This window comes from Tyto alba, unplaced genomic scaffold (genome assembly GCF_018691265.1).
Source record: "Tyto alba isolate M040663 unplaced genomic scaffold, T.alba_DEE_v4.0 Super-Scaffold_22, whole genome shotgun sequence".
NCBI classification, from domain to species: Eukaryota; Metazoa; Chordata; class Aves; order Strigiformes; family Tytonidae; genus Tyto; species Tyto alba.
In genome coordinates this window covers 33174511-33192541 of record NW_024881296.1, presented here as the reverse complement: position 1 = coordinate 33192541, position 18031 = coordinate 33174511, and the positions used below count along the sequence as shown (strand labels likewise).

At 43.4% G+C, this 18031-nt stretch overlaps 1 protein-coding gene across 7 annotated transcripts in view; it reads right to left on the bottom strand.

Annotated features, from left to right (window-relative positions):
- ECHDC1 (ethylmalonyl-CoA decarboxylase 1) overlaps positions 1 to 7517 on the bottom strand; it is a 39016-nt gene extending 31499 nt beyond the window's left edge. Inside the window, exon 1 of one of the 7 annotated variants that reach the window (XM_032998074.2) lies at positions 7312 to 7517. Coding sequence is in view for 1 of the 7 variants with exons in the window: in XM_009966796.3 (XP_009965098.2) it covers positions 4263 to 4281 (19 nt within the window). In the remaining 6 variants the exon portion in view is untranslated. Of the gene's footprint in view, positions 1 to 4262; positions 4435 to 6217; positions 6956 to 7110; positions 7289 to 7311 lie in introns of those variants that run through there. The other 6 variants (XM_032998083.2, XM_042796017.1, XM_042796019.1 and 3 more) reach the window with 6 other exon arrangements.
- Between the last annotated feature and the right edge of the window lie 10514 nt (positions 7518 to 18031).

Here is an 18031-nt window from a genome sequence, read left to right as displayed (position 1 = left end):
GGAACAGTCAGGAAATCTCCTTTGAGATCCACCTCAGTACTCCGACAAAGAGGGAAGCTAGACAACAGAAACTAATATAAAGGTGACACAACCACAAAAGTCTACAGAAATCACTGTAGATTGCATTTGCAAAATTCTTAGTTTGAACCTATTCCCACAAATCTAATACAAGGAGTTTTATGAAGTTATTTTAGTAGTTAAGCCAAAAATTAGCATCTTTTAAAGTCTTTTCTTCTAAAAATTACCCTGAAGTATTTGGGTGCAGAACATCCCAGAGGCTCAGAAACAGTAGTAAGTCGCTTAAATATTCCATTAGATCAACTTACTCTGCACTAATCTTCCAAACTCTCAACCCTTCGCCAAAAAAAACAACCCACCACCACCGCCCCACACACACACCTGTGTTGGAGGTGAAAACCTATCAAAACACCTAGCTTTCAGGATCTGATCTCCTGCTTTTCTGTCCTTATCACCTAATTCCATTAACACATTTATCACACTCCATCTTAACACTAGTAAGACTTCCTAGCCTCTGGTAGCTATACATTTTTCCCAGTGGTTCCACTTTGAACTGATCTCCCTTGGACACAGACCCCAAAGGAGAAAAAGTACACAACTCTCCCCAGTACTCTACCCAGAGCATCGTGCTTGCCTTTTATACAGCTATGTAATATTGGTAATCTATTTCTATGAACAAGTACACCCATAGCTTATTCCTCCGCTATTCCCACTGTACAATGTATGCATTTATACCAGGAAATAACAAGGAAATAATTATAAAATATTATTATTGATCTGTGGCTCTACCTTATTTAATTTAATTTACTTTGGAAAACAGTCTACTGGAGAAAGTGGCTGAAAAGTGGTTTGAAAGAAACTGGGTAAAGCCTGAACTGGAGACAGTTAATCAGAAAGAGAAGTCATCCGAGAAGCCACACAGAGTGGGAATCAAAAGAACTGCCACAGGATATAGAAGGATTGCTACGTTTAAATCTTACACTTCGCCACTTTGCTAGACTAGTCCTGGCTTTGCTCCAACTTCCTTTGTAGTGGATACAGCTGTTTATGAGACATGGTAGATGCTCATTTTTTTGAGAACTGGGAAGAGACCATCTTTGTCTCAATTATATTTGGCAGAAACAAGATTATTTCAAAATTGGCAGGAAGGTCCTGGGAAGTTTTTCTAGGGTGAGCCCAGAACACAAACATATTCACTGAGACAGAATTTGGCGACAGCTATATTTTATCCTGTGTTCAGGGCATCTTACACAGTTTACAGACTCAAAATTGTTACAACGTTTATTATATACATGTGAACAAGCAAACACACATTAAAAAACCCCACACACAATTAGTTTATAATGAAAGAAGTGAACAGTCCTGTCAGGTGTATACTTATCTTCTCTCTAGCTGCATCACCCCACAGTAAAGTGGAGAATGCTTCTGTCGGGGCAGGTATAATCCTCGTCGAAATGGAGGAGGAGTTTGCACAGTAACCACGTTACAGGATGCGGAGGAGTATGCGCTGTACCAGGCAATTTCGAAGAGCCACCTATGTCAGTAGTTTCATACCTGTCCTGCCACAGCACATCCACCAACCTATATGCAGTATAATATCATACACACTGGAATAGGTAAAGGGATCATTTTTTAACATCTGGTGAAACACTTCGAAGGGTCTTCTGAGCTCCTTACTAAATTCAAGGTTTTAATCCGTCACAATCAACTTCCCTAAAGTATAAACTAATAAAACTAATTAAAATTTAATCAAGTTACAATCTAATTGAATGCAAGATCCATTAATTCATAAATAGTATCACCCAACTGCTGCTGTACTCCAACACTCTCTATCTACACACATTGTAATATTATCTGCAACATTTCAGCCATCACTTTTCAGAGCTTTTAAAAATCTCTTCTCTTGGTAAAATTTTATTTAAGAGTGAAAACAGGTTTCCAAAGCTCATTTACTAGCTAAATGATTCTTTTTATATTCAGGCTCTCAGAGGAGAAAGAGCCTTCCATTTTCTCTAAAGCCTTGGTAGTCATTCCCCAACATAAAATTAAACTTTCCATCTAGGTACCAGTTTCTGTTTGGGAGAGAGCAAACATTAAAAACATCCATGGTGCAGGTTCTGGTTGCAAATCATAGCTTGAACAATTAGCTCCCAATTTTTAGTGAATACAAAACCTCTCCAATCCTCATAAGATGACAGACCAGATTTCATTCTCTAGGAAGCCACAATGATTAGCTTGAAAGCAAAGGGGGGGAAAAAAAAACCCTCTTTTCTGTTAGCCTAACTCCCTGCCAAATTATAGTTTGATCATTTTTATACTATCTCGATTTCTCATGTCAAAAAACGTACAGAGCAAAACAGACTTAAGATATGGAAATTTTATTCCACCGAATAAAGAGTCTGTAATTTTCAACTGCGTGGTTATATGCATTAACAGCTCTTTAATATTATCACTATGGTAATAAAGAGCATCAGCAAATGCAGGATTAGAAGACAAATTGGACATCACTGCCTGCTGATCATGACTCATGATTAATGACTCATGCAAGGTATTACTATTGATTTATTTTCTTTAAAACCATCTCTTACAGTACCGGTCAGTACTCAGTACTTTTTTTAACAAAACCAAGATTATTTTAACAGCTCAGCCTGAGAAGCTAACCATTCAGGAAAAGCATGGTATTTGAACTACAGCTCTCCCAAAAGTAAAGGGATTTCTGCTGATCTGTGACAAACAACACCCAAAATTTCAATCAGTATGGAGCACTCACAATCCATAGCATGACTGAGATTGGTTTTTCGTACTGTAAGTGAAAGCAGTGCAAGAAAGAGATGTTGCAGTAACCAGCACAATGTTGTAGGGCAAGCCAAGAGATATTTATTACACCAAAACTGTCACTTTAACATAATTATATCTATTTAGATACACTCACAGAAATGAAGTTTTAGTCTAATTTTAAAAAAATCAGACATGCTATACTTATTAATTTCTGTTGCACAGACAGTTTATGCAGTTTTTACAGTAAAAAAAAAAATCTGACAGTATAGGGAAAAAAAAAACAGTCAGCAATTAGCATCTTTCATATGTTTTAAGTGCTCCAGTTTTATATATCATTGGTGACAACTAAGAGATAAGATGATAGCATGGACATCAATAGTTGTTCATTCCAATGCAGACAATCACACACAATATATGTATTTTTGTGTATGCATATATATCAGAGGCCTTCCGAAAGCCTCTGGTAATTGCACCTAGTTAAAATTCAGCTCTTATGATGTTAATAAAAAAAAATAAAATAGGGATAACATCAGCATGAATTTTCCCTAGCTGAGCAGATTTTTTTTTTTAGGAAACCAATAAGCCAACTCTTGAACAAGCACGTTTGGCCTTGCCGTTCACCACTACTCTGTTGCAACCCCAGTTTTTCTCTTTAAACATGATGTATCAAACAGCAACCTCCAGCAATGTTGCCAGTTGCAATTGCCACCGAGCATAAGGATAGCTGGCCAGAGCAATGGGTAAGGGATGTAGGTGGCAGCTTCCTGGATGGGTAGAACTAAGCCAAGCCAGAGAACTGGACGTTGGGAGCCCAAATAAGCATCTGAGCTACACGAACAGACAATAAATGCTCTATTACAGAGCAGCTACACAAAAATAACACATGAGTAGGGAAAATCCCAACTCAAAGATAGTGCCTGAATTACTGACACAAGTCAGGGAAAAATAAAACGGGGAGGAAAGATGCAGGGATGCGTCTTTGGTACATCAGGGAAATAAGCATGCCCTTTCACGTGGGGCAGGAAGTGACAAGGTGTGATGTGAAGATACAGATGTGTGAGTCATCTGCAAAAAAACATCAGCTGAGTTTCTAGTTTTTGTGAAGGTATCCTGAGATAAAGTGTAGCAGAAATAAAGGGATCCAACATACAAAATCCACAAAAGAAATCTCAGGGAGGAGAAAATATTCAAATGACATAAAAAAAAAAAAAAACAAAAAAACAAAACAAAACAACCAACCAACCAAAAAAACAACAGCTAGGCACTTCTGTGAGACTGCCAAAGGCATCAAGGGCAGCTAACAGGTCAGTAAGCACAGGAGAACTTGGCTTGATGAAGACCTCCAGCACCTGCAATTTCAGTGACAAGCACAGAAGCGTGAAGACAGGGCATGGAGAAAAGGATAGAAGATGTGAACTAAAGATGATGATGAGATGATTTACAGTTCAATCCTGTGCGTGTCTTACCAGTCACTGTAGAAAGCATTCATCTGTACTAGAGAGCAGTGACCGTGACTGTTGATGCTTCACCAGGCTCCTGCAGCGACTGACTAATGAATAGAAAGCAAGTGGTAACCCAATGCTGAGGACTCCCTATAGCGTGAAAGTAGATGAAAGAGCAGAGAGTGAAGGAGAAATATAAATAAATAATGAAAATAGTCCATCTGTACAAAAAAAAAAAAGTAGGTTGAAAATCAGTGAAAATCATTAACACCAACTGCTGGAACCTGGAACAGAGGGCTGGTGGGCGATTGGGGTGGGAAGAAAATAAATGCCAGTGTTGGACAGAGAGAAGGAATTCAGACAGAAACAGCATGAACAAAGGGAGCCAGCCTGGATGCAAATCAAACAACAGAATGGGTCTCATAGTGAAGAGGAGTCACTGGACCCTACCTTCAGACAGAAGAAGGGTGTAGGAGGGAGGTCTCACCTGCAGGGTTCCTCTCCAGCACCAGCTGAACAGGCCACTGTTGCCAGCAGCTCGTCACCACGCCTCACCTGAGGGGTACAGAGCCCTCCATCTACCTCATCCACTCATGCATCTCTCCTTTACTTCAGTGATGCACATCTTAGGTTAACTTAAACAATTTACCTGACAGGTTCTTCCCACTCTAATAATTACCAACTGAAGCAAGCTGAGGGCAGTCACCTTTCCAGCTTGCTTTCCTTCAGCTGGAAGGAAGCAGCAAGCCCATCTTAAGCATGCTATAAAGCAGCAGCAGACCTACTGACAAAACAAAACTTACAAATACAGAAACTAAGCAAAGCCTGGGAAATTCTGTCTCCCCAAGAAGGAAAATGCACCTCCTCTATGGCATCTCTACACAAAGCAGGAACTCCTACCAAGTTCAACAGAAGCTGACTCAAGCTCATGCCTTTCTCAAGACACCGAGGCTCTCAAACTTGTTGAATCCTGTTCAAATTTTAGTACATTGTCTAGTACCTGCATTGTAGACAAATTAGGTGGGATCAATAGTCTCTCCAGTTCAGTCTAAAAATAAAGAGCTTTGTGACTCCTTTAAAAATGGGCTTTAAAGGTACCTGGTATTATAAAGGACAGGTTTTTTAGCCTCTACATTACTGTTGACAAGAAATCAAAAAGTTTAGACCTCCTAGTTTCTAGATGTGAGCATTAGAAACAACATCTGCCTGTCCAGAAGCTGAGATAAGAAGTGAGAAGATGTCCAAATTAACTAAATGAAACGACTTCAAATCACTCACGTGTGAAATAAAAATAAATTGGGGGGAAAAAAAACCTTTCAACACTGTAAGTAAAAAACCCTCTTGTCTGTGGTTCCAGTTGCAAGCTGGCTTAGCCTTTAGATATCTTATCTCTCTCTTTTTTTTTTTTGTTTTTCCACTGTTTCTGAGCAGCTCAATTCTGGGGATAGCAAGCTATGTTTTCCAAATGATTTGTTCTTTGTTTAGTTTTATAGTTTTTAACGGCCCTGCAGGCTAAGGTTTAGATGTGAATTATCTCTCTGTTCCTAGACAATTATATTCTCTTTTAGTCACAATTATTTTGAAGACCTAGCAAACAAATCACACAGAAACTTCCCCAAGTCCAGTAAAAAATAACACAGCATGCAAGGATTCAAAACAGCTGATAAAAGAAGCCTTTCCATAAGTACACGACACTACCTAAAAATACTTTATTTTGGTCACATAGTGAGTATAAGTTCTTGAGTTTCACATCAGAGGGCGAGAGCAAGAATTCGTTATCTCCTGCAAAAAGTACTCAGGCCCTTTATTTTTTAATGCTTTGATCTGAAGGGGTTCTCTTTGCCCCATCAGCAAAGGACCCTCTGTAACAGTGAGAGAAAACCCTCTATAACAGTGACAGAAAACACTTTTAAGCACACATAAAGCTCACTGCCCGCTAGGTGTATTTTAAACACAGGGAACAACCACAACCAACTTACCATTTGCTTTTTAGTCACCAAATGCTAAACCGTAACAAGGATAAGGATGAATTTATTCTAGCTATAACTGCAAATACTGCTGCTTTCCCAAGGATTCATTTGCCTTGAAAACTGCAAAAAAGTTGAGCAGTGCTCTGAATTCCACTTAGTACACTGTTTCTTTACTACTGCTGTCTTTACCACCACCAGTAAACATTCTTACTGACAAAAACAGCCAAACCGCACCCCGGTGCCAGAGTTGGCCCCGCAGCACGATTCCCAGGGACGTATCTCCTGTAAGAGCACCGGGAGCGAGCAGGAACACACCGGGACGGCCTCTGGCTCCTCGGCTTGGCTCTACACACTAGATTTTGGGAAGCAAAGGAATCCCGCAGGGTATCACCCTGGGAAGAAAGCGAAGGTTCGGGGGGGGGAGGGAGGGAACGAACTCCTTCCCCAGCCGAGCTTCCGTGCTGGTGATCTCGTGCAACGCCAAAATCCCAACAAGCGCACGGCAGCGCTTGGTCTGGCCTCGGCGAGCACTCCCGCCGTGGGCCATTTTTTATTTATTTGGGCCTTTTAAATCAACAGCCAAGGGAGGGTTCCGTGCCGAGCAGGACCCAAAGGGGGCTGTAACCAAAGCAAGACCCGGGACCTCCGCGCTGAAGCCGACCAAAAGCGCCACGTTGTGAGGCAGAACCACCACCGGCCGCCCCCACACCGGCGAGGCCGCCCCGCCTTCGCCCAAGCGGCCCCGCGGCGACCGGGCCCGAAGCCCCGGCCCGACCCTGCCCCTCCTCCCCGCAGCCACCGCAAGCCCCGGGCCGCCTCAGCAGGGCCCCCCCCCCCCCCCGCGGGCAGCCCCCGGGCCGGCGGCGGGAAGGGAGCGGCGGCCCCCGCGGCCCGGCACTGACCTGCCCGGCGCCGCTCCCCCGCCCGGCGCCGCTGCGGCAGGGGCGGGCGGTGCTGCGGTGAAAGCGGCCCCGCCGGGAACCGAGGCCGAGGCCTCCGGGCCCGGCCTGCAGCCGCCCTACCGGAGGGAGCGGCGGGAACCGGGCCTGCTCCCGGGGCGAAACGGAGGCGAGCAAGGGCAGTGGCGAGACCCTGCGCCTGACCTGGGTCCGGCGGGCAGGCGGCCTCAGCCACGGCAGGGGAGCGGGGGCCTTTGCTCCGTGCCGCATCCACTTACTAGTGACCCCAGGCCCCGAGAATTCAGTCCAAATGTAAGTAGCTTCACCACCGAAGGTGCTTGTTAGCCCCAAGGTTGCTAAATCCCACATAAGCTGGTAGTTACTGTTTTTGTTTCCTGCATCACTAAAAAGCAAGAAGAGGATTTCTATCCAAGCCAGTGTAATTAAAGACACTGATTACTCCGCCATCCTCAAATAACGTCTTGCCTCAGGTTGCTCGGGTGAGGATGCACACCTCTGACAGAAGGATTCAGCAAAGCAGCTGCTGACTGACCTCCTACCCCACCTGCTCTCCCCAGAGGCACTAGTGCCCTACCCCTGCCACCGCGGGGAGAGCCCCGGCGCTCCCCAGGTTCACATATATCTATTTTACTTGTCAGCCCAAGTGCAAGCCCTTTCCAGGCATCGTGCTCCCGGCCGCTGCCTCCCCAGCTTCAGGTGCCGATCACGGGCACCCACGCTCTGGCAGCTGGGCCAAAGTGCCGAGCCAGTTGCAAACTATCCCTGCATCAAAAGGGAGTAATCCTCTTAATTTTGTGGAGGTTCGCAGCTGGCATAAAGTGGCACCACCACACCCTGCCCTGCCCTTTATGCCTTTTTCTTAGCCGTGTGTTTCCCCTCCTGGAAGCACAGGTGCTGCCCCACCAGGGGCCAGATGGAGGTGAATAAATGCTTCTTTCAATGCATATCACTTTGTGTATTTAAAGCAATATGCAAATATAAGCCAGTCTTTATTACTCTATCCTTGCTAATACACAGATGACTCAATTTTAAGTATTTGTAACATGGCTGAAAGATGTATTTGGCAATACATCTTCTCCACCTTTATTAAAGCTGTTTTTCAACCCAACTGTCAATACAAATGTCATGAAGTTGGTTTAGTTGATTAAATATTATGATTGAACATGTAGAGGATTTCAATTAATCATACATTTAGAAAAACAAAATCTTTGCACTCTGAACAGATATTTTCTATTTTGTATTGTTAAGAGAATCTTGTGAGAATATGAAATATTGTAGTCCCAGGTGGCAGTATCTCTATAGAAGGGAAGGATTCATTCCTTTATTACAACGTTCCCAGTATAAACAGAAATATTATAACAGGTGGGCTTGCCTTTTATTTCTCCTCTTGAGTTTACAGAGGAGACGTTTTTCCAATAGGATTCAGTCCTTCATTTGTTTCTGGAAAGCCTCAGTACCGAGTTTGAAATCTATGTGAGCGAAGCAGCTCTTATCAGGTCCTGCTCCAAGCCCTTGTCCCCTTTTGGAGCCAAGCAATGCCCAGACATGTCCCAGCTAGGTCCGAAGTGGAGGAGAAGGGACAGGGATTGGAAGCTCCTGGTTTTCTAGGTAACATTGCCACCTAGCAGCACTTAGAGAAAGCAGCACAAACTTGGCCTCCAGTTCCATAAGCAAGTTTGTCTCACTTTTGGTTTTAGTGCATTGTATCATATACGACATGATGATTAGAATAGGATATACTCAGGATTGTAGGACAATGAACAGAAGACTAGGATCCTCTTTGAAAGCAGACACTAAAGACCCCTTACAGGTTGTAACTTCCAGCAGGATGGTGACACTAGTCCCTGCATGTTTGACTGTACAATAAGACAAAAAAAAAAAAAAAAAAAAAAAAAAAAAAAAAAAAAGCATAGTCCTGCAAAGTTTCTTATTTGTTCAAATAATCCCACTGATTTCAATGACACTTGCTCCTTGCATTGCTAAAGCAGTACTACCCTAGGGGAGTCAGGTCACCACCTGAATTATTTAGCATGTTCCCATTCCCTGTCACTGACCCAGAAGCCGGTGACCGTGTACTGGCTAAAAGAGCAACGCTTCACTCTCAGATCCAAGGCTGCCAGACTGAACTATTGAATTCCGATAGATACAGAGCTCCCTGGTGCTATTTTTACAAACTCCTTTCAGAGCCATGGAACAAACCAATGACAGATCTGGGCTTAGATCTCAGGAATTATTGGATTCTAACCGACATATAACCCCACAGTCAGTTCATAAAGGGTCCCTTATCTGTAATTTTTATGAGGCAAATATCATCAACTCTGTGTGGAAGTGTAACGTACTAAAGGATGGCCTAATGTATACTCCAAAGACTAAATCACCACAAAAAAAGACAAGGATACCTGCATTCTTCTAAATTTCTGAAATCTTTCCAAAATTCCTATTTCTGGATCCAAAATCATGATACTTAGTTTCTCCTCACAACCTAACCCTGGAGCCTCACAAATCCTGTTTGTGCCTGGCAGCTGTAATTCCTGGGAAGAGACAGTTTCTATCAGTCTGGCTAACAGGACTACTACCCCAGCTGTCTCTCCTGTCCACACTGTGGATATCTGAAATACCCCCGAGCTGCCACAGCTTTCTAAACGCAGCCCCGAATGCCAGGTTGATTTAGTTTGATTTCATGAGGCAGGGGCTGTCTGGGGACAGGGCAGTCACCGTGCACACCTCAGGATTGCAACCTTATCAGGCACTCCTATGTCAGCCCGTCCGCTTCATGAATCAAAGCTGCCAGCACACAAGATGGGCTATTTCCCACACAGTATTCAGTCACTGGACATGTCTGCAAAGGGCTCAGCTCTTCCCAGGTATCTCCATGCCCATCCTACCATGATATGTTGATTTTATGTTCTCTGCCCACGTCATTTACAGTTCTCCTCCTGCTGAACCAGCAGAGCTGTCCCTGGGCTCCACCAAGACATAACTGGAAGAAGAGACAGAACAACACTCGCCTCTGTAGCACAACATGGGAAGGGTCACCCAGCCGGGCTGAATGCCCTCTTCTGCCCAAGCAAACTAGCTCGCTTCTCTGGGGAAGGTGCTCTGATCAGCAGGCTGCTGTGTACTCCAGGCAAGCTGAGGGAAAGGAGCCCAGGCCCCCCTGCCGAAAGCTGTTTCACTTGGTATAGCATAATGAAATATTCATCAGGCCAGAGAGCAGGAGGGAGATTTGGCATGGCCACAGCTTGGTGTTTGTTCACGCTCTCAGTGACTCAGCAAATATTGATGTATTTAAACATTAATAGCTACTTAAGTTGTTGCATGCCATATAGAGTAGTTTGAACATGTAGGGTAATGCATGTTCTTGCTCTCCAAAGTCCTCTGTCTGGTTACGGCTCACCACTGGAAGAGTGGGCTCAGTCCAGCCAGAAGGTCCAGCAAACTCCCGCCTTTTACTTTACCAGCACTGTCATTTGATTAGACATTAATTTATTTGGCAGGAAATGTATACAGTACAAAAGTATGCTTGTGTGAAGTTTACCTTCCTACACAAGGTAAGATCTGTTTTCCAAAGACTGCTCAATTTACAGTACAGCTTAAAATACTAGCTCATGTCCACTGAGGGGTGGTGGTCCCACACTTCTTCCTCCTTCCTGGGAGTTGGGACCAGAGGTGACTGCATAGAGAGCTGCTTGAGCTCACTGAACTGGCAGGAAACTGCTTTAGCACAACAACTAGTTTTTGTTTTGATTCCAGGGCTAAGGAACTGAACCAGCCTGGCTTGCTACCAGGTGAGCCTCAGAGACACAGAACAGGGGAAAGAAGGTGGAAGAACCCATAGGAGGAAGGCCATCCCATTTTAGCAGCATTGAGCTATCAAATGGGCTCAGTGGTATTACTATTCCTGGCTCTCCCTGTGGTGCTCAGGGCATTGCCAATTTGAGGAGAGGGAGTGGGTTAGAAATACATGGCAGAGGGCAAAGCTGAGAGACGCAATGAGGGGGTGCCCCTCTTTTAAGGGGGCAGCCAGTCACTAGGTCAGGCTAATTGTACTGGAAAACTCCACGCTAAATCCCTTTGAAGATCCAGCTGTGTTTCCTCCCTCTTCCTCAGTTCTGTGTTGCCACTCTGTTCTGTAAAACTTTCAAGAAAAATAGGCATCATCGTGCTTTTTTTCTCCAAGAGCATTTGAATCACACGGAAGTAGGCCAGGTGATAATTGCACAGCACATTGTAGTGCTGCTTAAATGTCAACTGTTAATTAAAGCCTCTTCTGAAAATGGGCCATTAATTAGGGCAAATGCAGCCATTCTGTATGGGTTCTGACTAACCAGTGAATAAAAGCATTATTTCAACACTGGTATTAGAATTATTCATTTTTATTTGTCTGAGGTGTGTTTACTATCGAAAGAAAAACAACTGAAAGAAATTGTAACTCCCTGAACTTATTGTTCTTTCTTTTAAAGACAGCTTAAAATAAATACTCTGGCACAAGATTATTCACACGCACACAGATTGCAATAGGGAACATTTCAATATTAGGTCCAGATGTCTCTAACAGTTGTATAACCTTTGTAGGAATGCTTATATGCTGTAGATATTAAAATACAGCTCTGACCTGCAAAAACAGCTTCTTGTGGCAGTTCACACGTGTCTTTCTGTTCTTAAGAAAATGGCACTATCTGCATGAATAATGTCACACAGACAACAAAATGTCTGCTACATCAGGGCCAAAAAGTAAGGCATGTGTTTCCTTTGAAACTTTTCTAAACCACTGTGAATTATTAAGGAGAATCATAATATTGATAAAGGATATAAGTCTTCCAGACTAAAGAAAAATATATACATATCCGAGCCTTGCAGATGAACCATCTTGCTTTTTGTCTCTTTGGCCTGGATTCAACAAAGCAATTAAGCCCCTAAATAGTCCTATTGATTTCAGTGGCACATAAGCACTTGGCTGAATCAGGTCCACTCCTGATGGAGTTTGGCCTGCCAGGCTGCGTTCCTCCTTCCCTTACAGTGTATTAGCGATTTTGGAAGAGCAGTTCCAGTTGTTATCAGTAGCTATAAATTGAAGTCATGGTAGATGTTGGAACTTTTATGCCTAGATACCTATGCAGGAAGTCCATCTACGAGAAACTATGCAGTGATCTGGCTGAAGATTTCATTTCAGTCTTTCCCAGCAGTGTTACTGCTTTTCCATGAAGCACGGGTGAGCACACCGGCCGCAGACACCAGTCATCGCATCCATGGCAAGGTCTTCGTCTGCGGAGCAGCCACAGCTTCACAGCTAAAGCAGAGACGAGCCCTCAATTTGGGACCGATCCCTTGGAATCCGGCCCTTGAGGAGAAGCCCCTGTACCCACTGTGCCAGAGGAGCATCCATCATGCGTGGGGGCTGGGCGGTGGAGGGGGAGTGAGTCTTGTGGCCGGGGCAGGCACTGGGGGGGCTGGCATGCTGCCCTCCGGCTCCCCAGTCCCAGCTCCTCAGGTCACTGCTCGCAGAAATGCTGTATCGATGTTTGTTTTGTTCAATACATGGTTCTAGTTCCCCTTTTCACATTAAGAGATAGTTAAGTGCTTCTAGATGGAATGGAAAAAGCTGTGATGCGATGCGAGGATTGCTGCTAAATGAGAAGAACTGGAATATTTTTAGGTACCTTTTTAAAGGTATTATTATTCCCTGGCTTTCATCTGCCTTTTCATCTTTTCCATCTTTTCTGGTCATCACTATACTTTGCTCATCATATTTTTCTAGTTCACACTTCACAGAGAAAGAGGAAATTGTGAGAGTTAAGTGGTGGCTGGAGCTGCAGGTCATTCCTCTTTAAAAGCAGAGTTGGTTTTATTTGTCTGAAGTATGTGTTACATAAGTGTATCACCTCCACAGCTGAAATATTTCCAAAGATGGATAATTTGGTTCTCAGCTGGATTGAGGCCTGCTGAATCCTCTGACCCCACTTTCACCCAGGCTACTGGACTTTACACAGGAAAACTGAGCAGTTTAGAGCTTGTCTTGTAATGGACCACATTAAATAGAAACACAAAGCATGTAAAAATACTATAATGGTAAAAGAGGTAATTAATACAAAGAAACTTCTGACTATCACCAGAGATTTCATGGTATTAAACTGTTATATTTTAATAGTAATAAAGAACAGTTAATGGCTGCGAGCACATCTCTGAAGTGGTTCATTTAGGAATAAATTCATCTATACCTACATGTTAGTATTTTTTAATAACGTATAATGCTGAGTTTGTATATATTTTATAGTTTTTCACAGAAAAAAACCTTGAATATCTACTGTTCCTAAAACCTTTAATAAACAACCAGGCCCTGCACTTTTCCTCCACTGAAAGCATAATCTTGTACAAGTCTGATGTTCTAACCCATCACTCTTTTTACAGTCCCAAAATTTATTGCATCTGTGGTTTCATTCGAAGCTAAAACCACATGCAGAGAGATTTGGAAGCAAAGTAAACCTCTTGAGATTCCTGTTGTGTTACTGATGCCTACTGTACTGACCCACTTCCCCCTGTCAACAGATGACAACTGGATAAACAACATCCAGAATCTCAATTAACTGTTTCGGGTTTATTTGTTTGTTTGTTTTTTTGTTTCTTTTTAATAAATAATTTAAGCCTAAAAGAACACTTAACATGAATAACACTGGAATATGAATATCTATTAGCTTATAATTCTCGCTATGCTTTCACTAGCAGTGCGGTCAAACCTTATTTTGCTTAAATTGATCTAGATAGATGCATGTTGCCACTTGGCCTAAAGTAACAGGGGTGCAAAATCCCTGAACTATCAAAGGTAACCAGGGGACGGCAGACTGGAGTCAGCCTGAGCGTAAATTTCTACAATGTGTGTCCCTGAGGCAGGGCTGCTCCTGCTTGCATTGGCTGTGCATAATCTGGTTGTACATTCAGACAGCTTTATTTCAGGATGCTGCAGTGGGGTGCATCTGAAAATATGGCCAGCCTACCCTGACAAGAAATGGCATAAAGAAATTAAGAGGTCACTTTGTCAATTTTACTATCTCTCTTTATTGCTTATCAGATATATGTGAATAAAATAGGATTTAAAATATTAACAAAAAAGACTGAATCTTCACGGAATGACTGTTTTTCTGGTGCTTAAACAACATGTACCTCCTAGTCATATACCAAGAAAACAAATTTTACAAGCTTTTAACTGATTAATCAAGTGAATAAATCGCAATAATTTATTTAATGCAGACACATTTATTTTTCTATTCCTATAAAGCTGGTGATGAGGTACCATGTCCTCATTTCCAAAGTGTTTAGGATTTGTGTTGGTTTTCCCTCCACACTCGTTAGCCAGGCGTTACTGGGAGGCAGGGGGCTATTGGAGCTGGCAGTGGGGGATGCTCGGCCCATGGGGCTGAGCTAACATCTCTGCTGAGAGCGAGCAAGCATTCCCTGTTGATGAAGACAATGGGCACTCGCAAGGGGAGCCTACTGCCTTTACCTCCCCTTCCCCTTCTGCAGAATGACAGGTGGATGGCTAGACAGACATCCTTTACAGAGTGTTTTGTAACACTAGGCGTCGGGATTATTATTCATCAAATGTGGTCAGACATTTGTGGTCATGTATATTTTAGCAGCTTCTAATCAGGCATGCTGTGCAGTATTCTATGTGCTCTTTCCTCATCCAAGCAGGAAGAGATGGGTGAGGAGCATAAGCACATCTTAAAAAAAAAAAAAAAAAAAAAACCAAACCCAGAAAAAAAACAAAAAACAAACAAACACACAAAAACAAAACAAACAAACAAAAAAACCAAAACCCAACACAACTACAAATGAAAATAACAGAAATTAATCTTTCTACAGCCTCAACACAAAGATGCTGCATGGGGAATTCGCCTCCTCTCCAGCCGTAGGTCATTAAAATCCTGCGTTGTGGACTCGGCACCCAACCTGTCTGCAACTGTTTGGGAGCCTCTGAGCAGCTGCTGTGCTCTAAATATCACTGAGGGAGGATGGGACACCCAGGAAGAAAGTGAACCAGGAAATCTGTCATGATCCAGTGCGTGAGACGGGCTCTGTCTGTCGTGTGCCAGGTCACACGGCAAGGGCAGAGACCGCCATAAGTACCATGAGGGCTCACATGTATTTATGCTGCTCCCGCAGCACTCCAGTCTCTTCCTCTATTGCTCTCTGGTGCATCGCAGCCATTTGTCAAACAGCTGCCACAACACATCCTTACCAAGTAGATGAGAGGCCAAAGTACTGCCTGAAATGCGTGTGGTACAGGTCTTTGAGGGGCAGGTGGAAAAAGCGTTCACCAAAAATGCAGTGGTAGCTGGCTGATCCCATCTCTTGGTGGGCTCTGGTGCAGCTGACCGGTGAGCCCTCGTAGTGGTTCTGCTCCTGCTACGGCCCGGACTCGTTCAGAGCCAGGACCAGAGCCATTGCCTCTCACAAGGATTTCTCAGAAGAGACAAAGGATTTTTCCATGCTATAATTAAAAATCTGTCCTGCTATAACTTGTAAAGCCTTTGTCAATAAAAGTTATTAATACGAATAAGCTCTTCCATACTAGAAGATGGAAGGAGGGTTTATTGGCCTAGGAACATTTATTTCAAAAGACTTGTTTTTCAGGATTCTTTTTTATCAAACACGACAAGAAATAGAAAACACTAGAAGTGATTCTCCAAAATTTTCTCTGCATTAGCTGCCATGTGAGCTCATTCCTCTTCCAACTGTGCTCTGCCACCACATAACCTGGGACTTTTCAGGTCCCTTACATACTACTGTGCCTCTACTCTGCCACATTGCTTTTGAAGTGGAATCCATACCGTTTCAAACAGCACTGAAATTCCATCTTAATTTACTAAATCTTAATGTATATTTAAGGCTGTAGGGTGAGAGAAGATAACAGACCACAGCAAGGCCAGCATTCATTATCCCCTGCGCTCCAAGCACATGAGACTCAGTATTGGGACTTGACCAGACAGTTTTTGCTGTGAGCGAGAAAAACAAGATGTACTTTCCTACAGATTTGTGCCTGCCTGGTGGCTCATCTAGCTCCTTTGCAACAACCCAATGTTCCCCATAGGGCACCCCAAGGCAGAGGCAGGGCACCCCAGCATGTGTGCTGGCTGGCTGCTGGTGCACAGGGTGACCACTGCCAGAAAGAGGGAGTAATGGCTGTTTTGCTTAACTTTCCCTTGAAGGAGAATTCGAGTCCACTAAGGTGATTTACATGAAACTTTCAGGAATCTGAATAGCTTTGAGACCTGGAGATCTCTGTCAGACCTGGCTGACATAAAGAATTCAGAAACTGTAAGGGGAGTGACTGATGTGCAGACAGCATAATCCCATAAAACTAATTTACAGGCTAAAAATCATAGTAATAAATGTGATGCTCACACATACATTGTGTTTGTTATCTCGATTCTTTAGAGTCATTATGATATATGGATCATATTTTTGAGACTGCTAAAGAAGGACTAAAAATGAACGTAAAATTTTAAAATTTACATTATCACATAATTATTTGACTTATGTTTGGAAATTTAAACAGGAAACATTAGTTGGAACTAAAAAGTCATTAAGTAGGTAAGGGTTAGTGCACGTTAGAGTTTGCCTGCCTCTAACAGAGGTGTGGGTTCAGGGAAATCTTCCAAGCATCTTCTTCCCCATTTTACAGGTAAGGAGTTTCACTGGGAGAGGTTTCGTTCAGGCTGACTTCCTCGGGGGCAGCCCCTGCGCCTGTTGTCCTGCAGTCTGGTAGAGGGACAAATGCCCACAGCCTCCAGGGCTTCCCGTTTGCAGTGTTTGGAGCTGTGAGAGTAGGTCAGCCTCAAGAATGGAGCAGGCAACCAGTAAAGAAGGGGAATCGTAGAATGCTTTGTGTTGGAAGGGACCTTAAAGATCATCTAGTTCCAACCCCCCTGCCACGGGCAGGGACACCTTCCACTAGACCAGGCTGCTCAAACACTTGAACCCTTCCAGGGAGGGGGCAGCCACAGCTTCTCTGGGCAACCCTTGCCAGTGTCTCACCACCCTCGCAGTAAAGAATTTTTTCCTAGTATCTAATCTAAACCTACCCTCTTTCAGTTTAAAACTGTTACCCCTTGTCCTATCCCTACACTCCCTATAAAGAGTCCCTCCCCATCTTTCCTTAAAAAGGGGTAGCCCTTTTTAAGTACTGGAAGGCCCCTATAGGGTCTCCCTGGAGCCTTCTCTTCTCCAGGCTGAACAACCCAACTCTCTCAGCCTGTCCTACCTAGTTGGCACAAGGGTTTGTGTGTCCAGATCATGAACCGAATCAATGTATTGGTTTGGCTGAGAAGTAGCACAGCCAAGGAAATGCAAGTTGACTTTCAGACGGATAAATTCTCTGATCTAGCTCACTGCGTGACTATATAAGCAGTTGTGCCAGGCACAACGAAGTAGGGAAGTGCAGTGTAGGAACAAGAAGCCAAAGTGAGAAGGAAGGAGGGATCATTTCAGCAAGCATTGCAGAATGTAGGTCCACAGATCCATAACCCAGGCTGCTTTAACAGAAACTAGTGATTCTGTTCATTCCTGCACCAAGTATTATCTCATGCTTCAATAGAGTATAGAGACACTAGCCCTTCTTGGCAGCTTTTCTGTCTTTTGAAAAAAAAATAAGTTTCAACAATCATGTAATACGTCTGTTACAGTGACACAACATAGCCAAAGCATACATCTGAGCTACCATAACAGTTTTTTCAACAGAATAAATATAAAATTTCCTGCTTTCTCAGTTTCACCGTATGTTAATGTCTTTTTGGCATTTCGTCCACATTGCCCTCCACTCTGAGATCCCTTTCCAGATCCAGTCAGTGTGATACAGGAGGCCTCATGTACCTTACAGCAGTTCATACCAGGGAAACCTCCACTT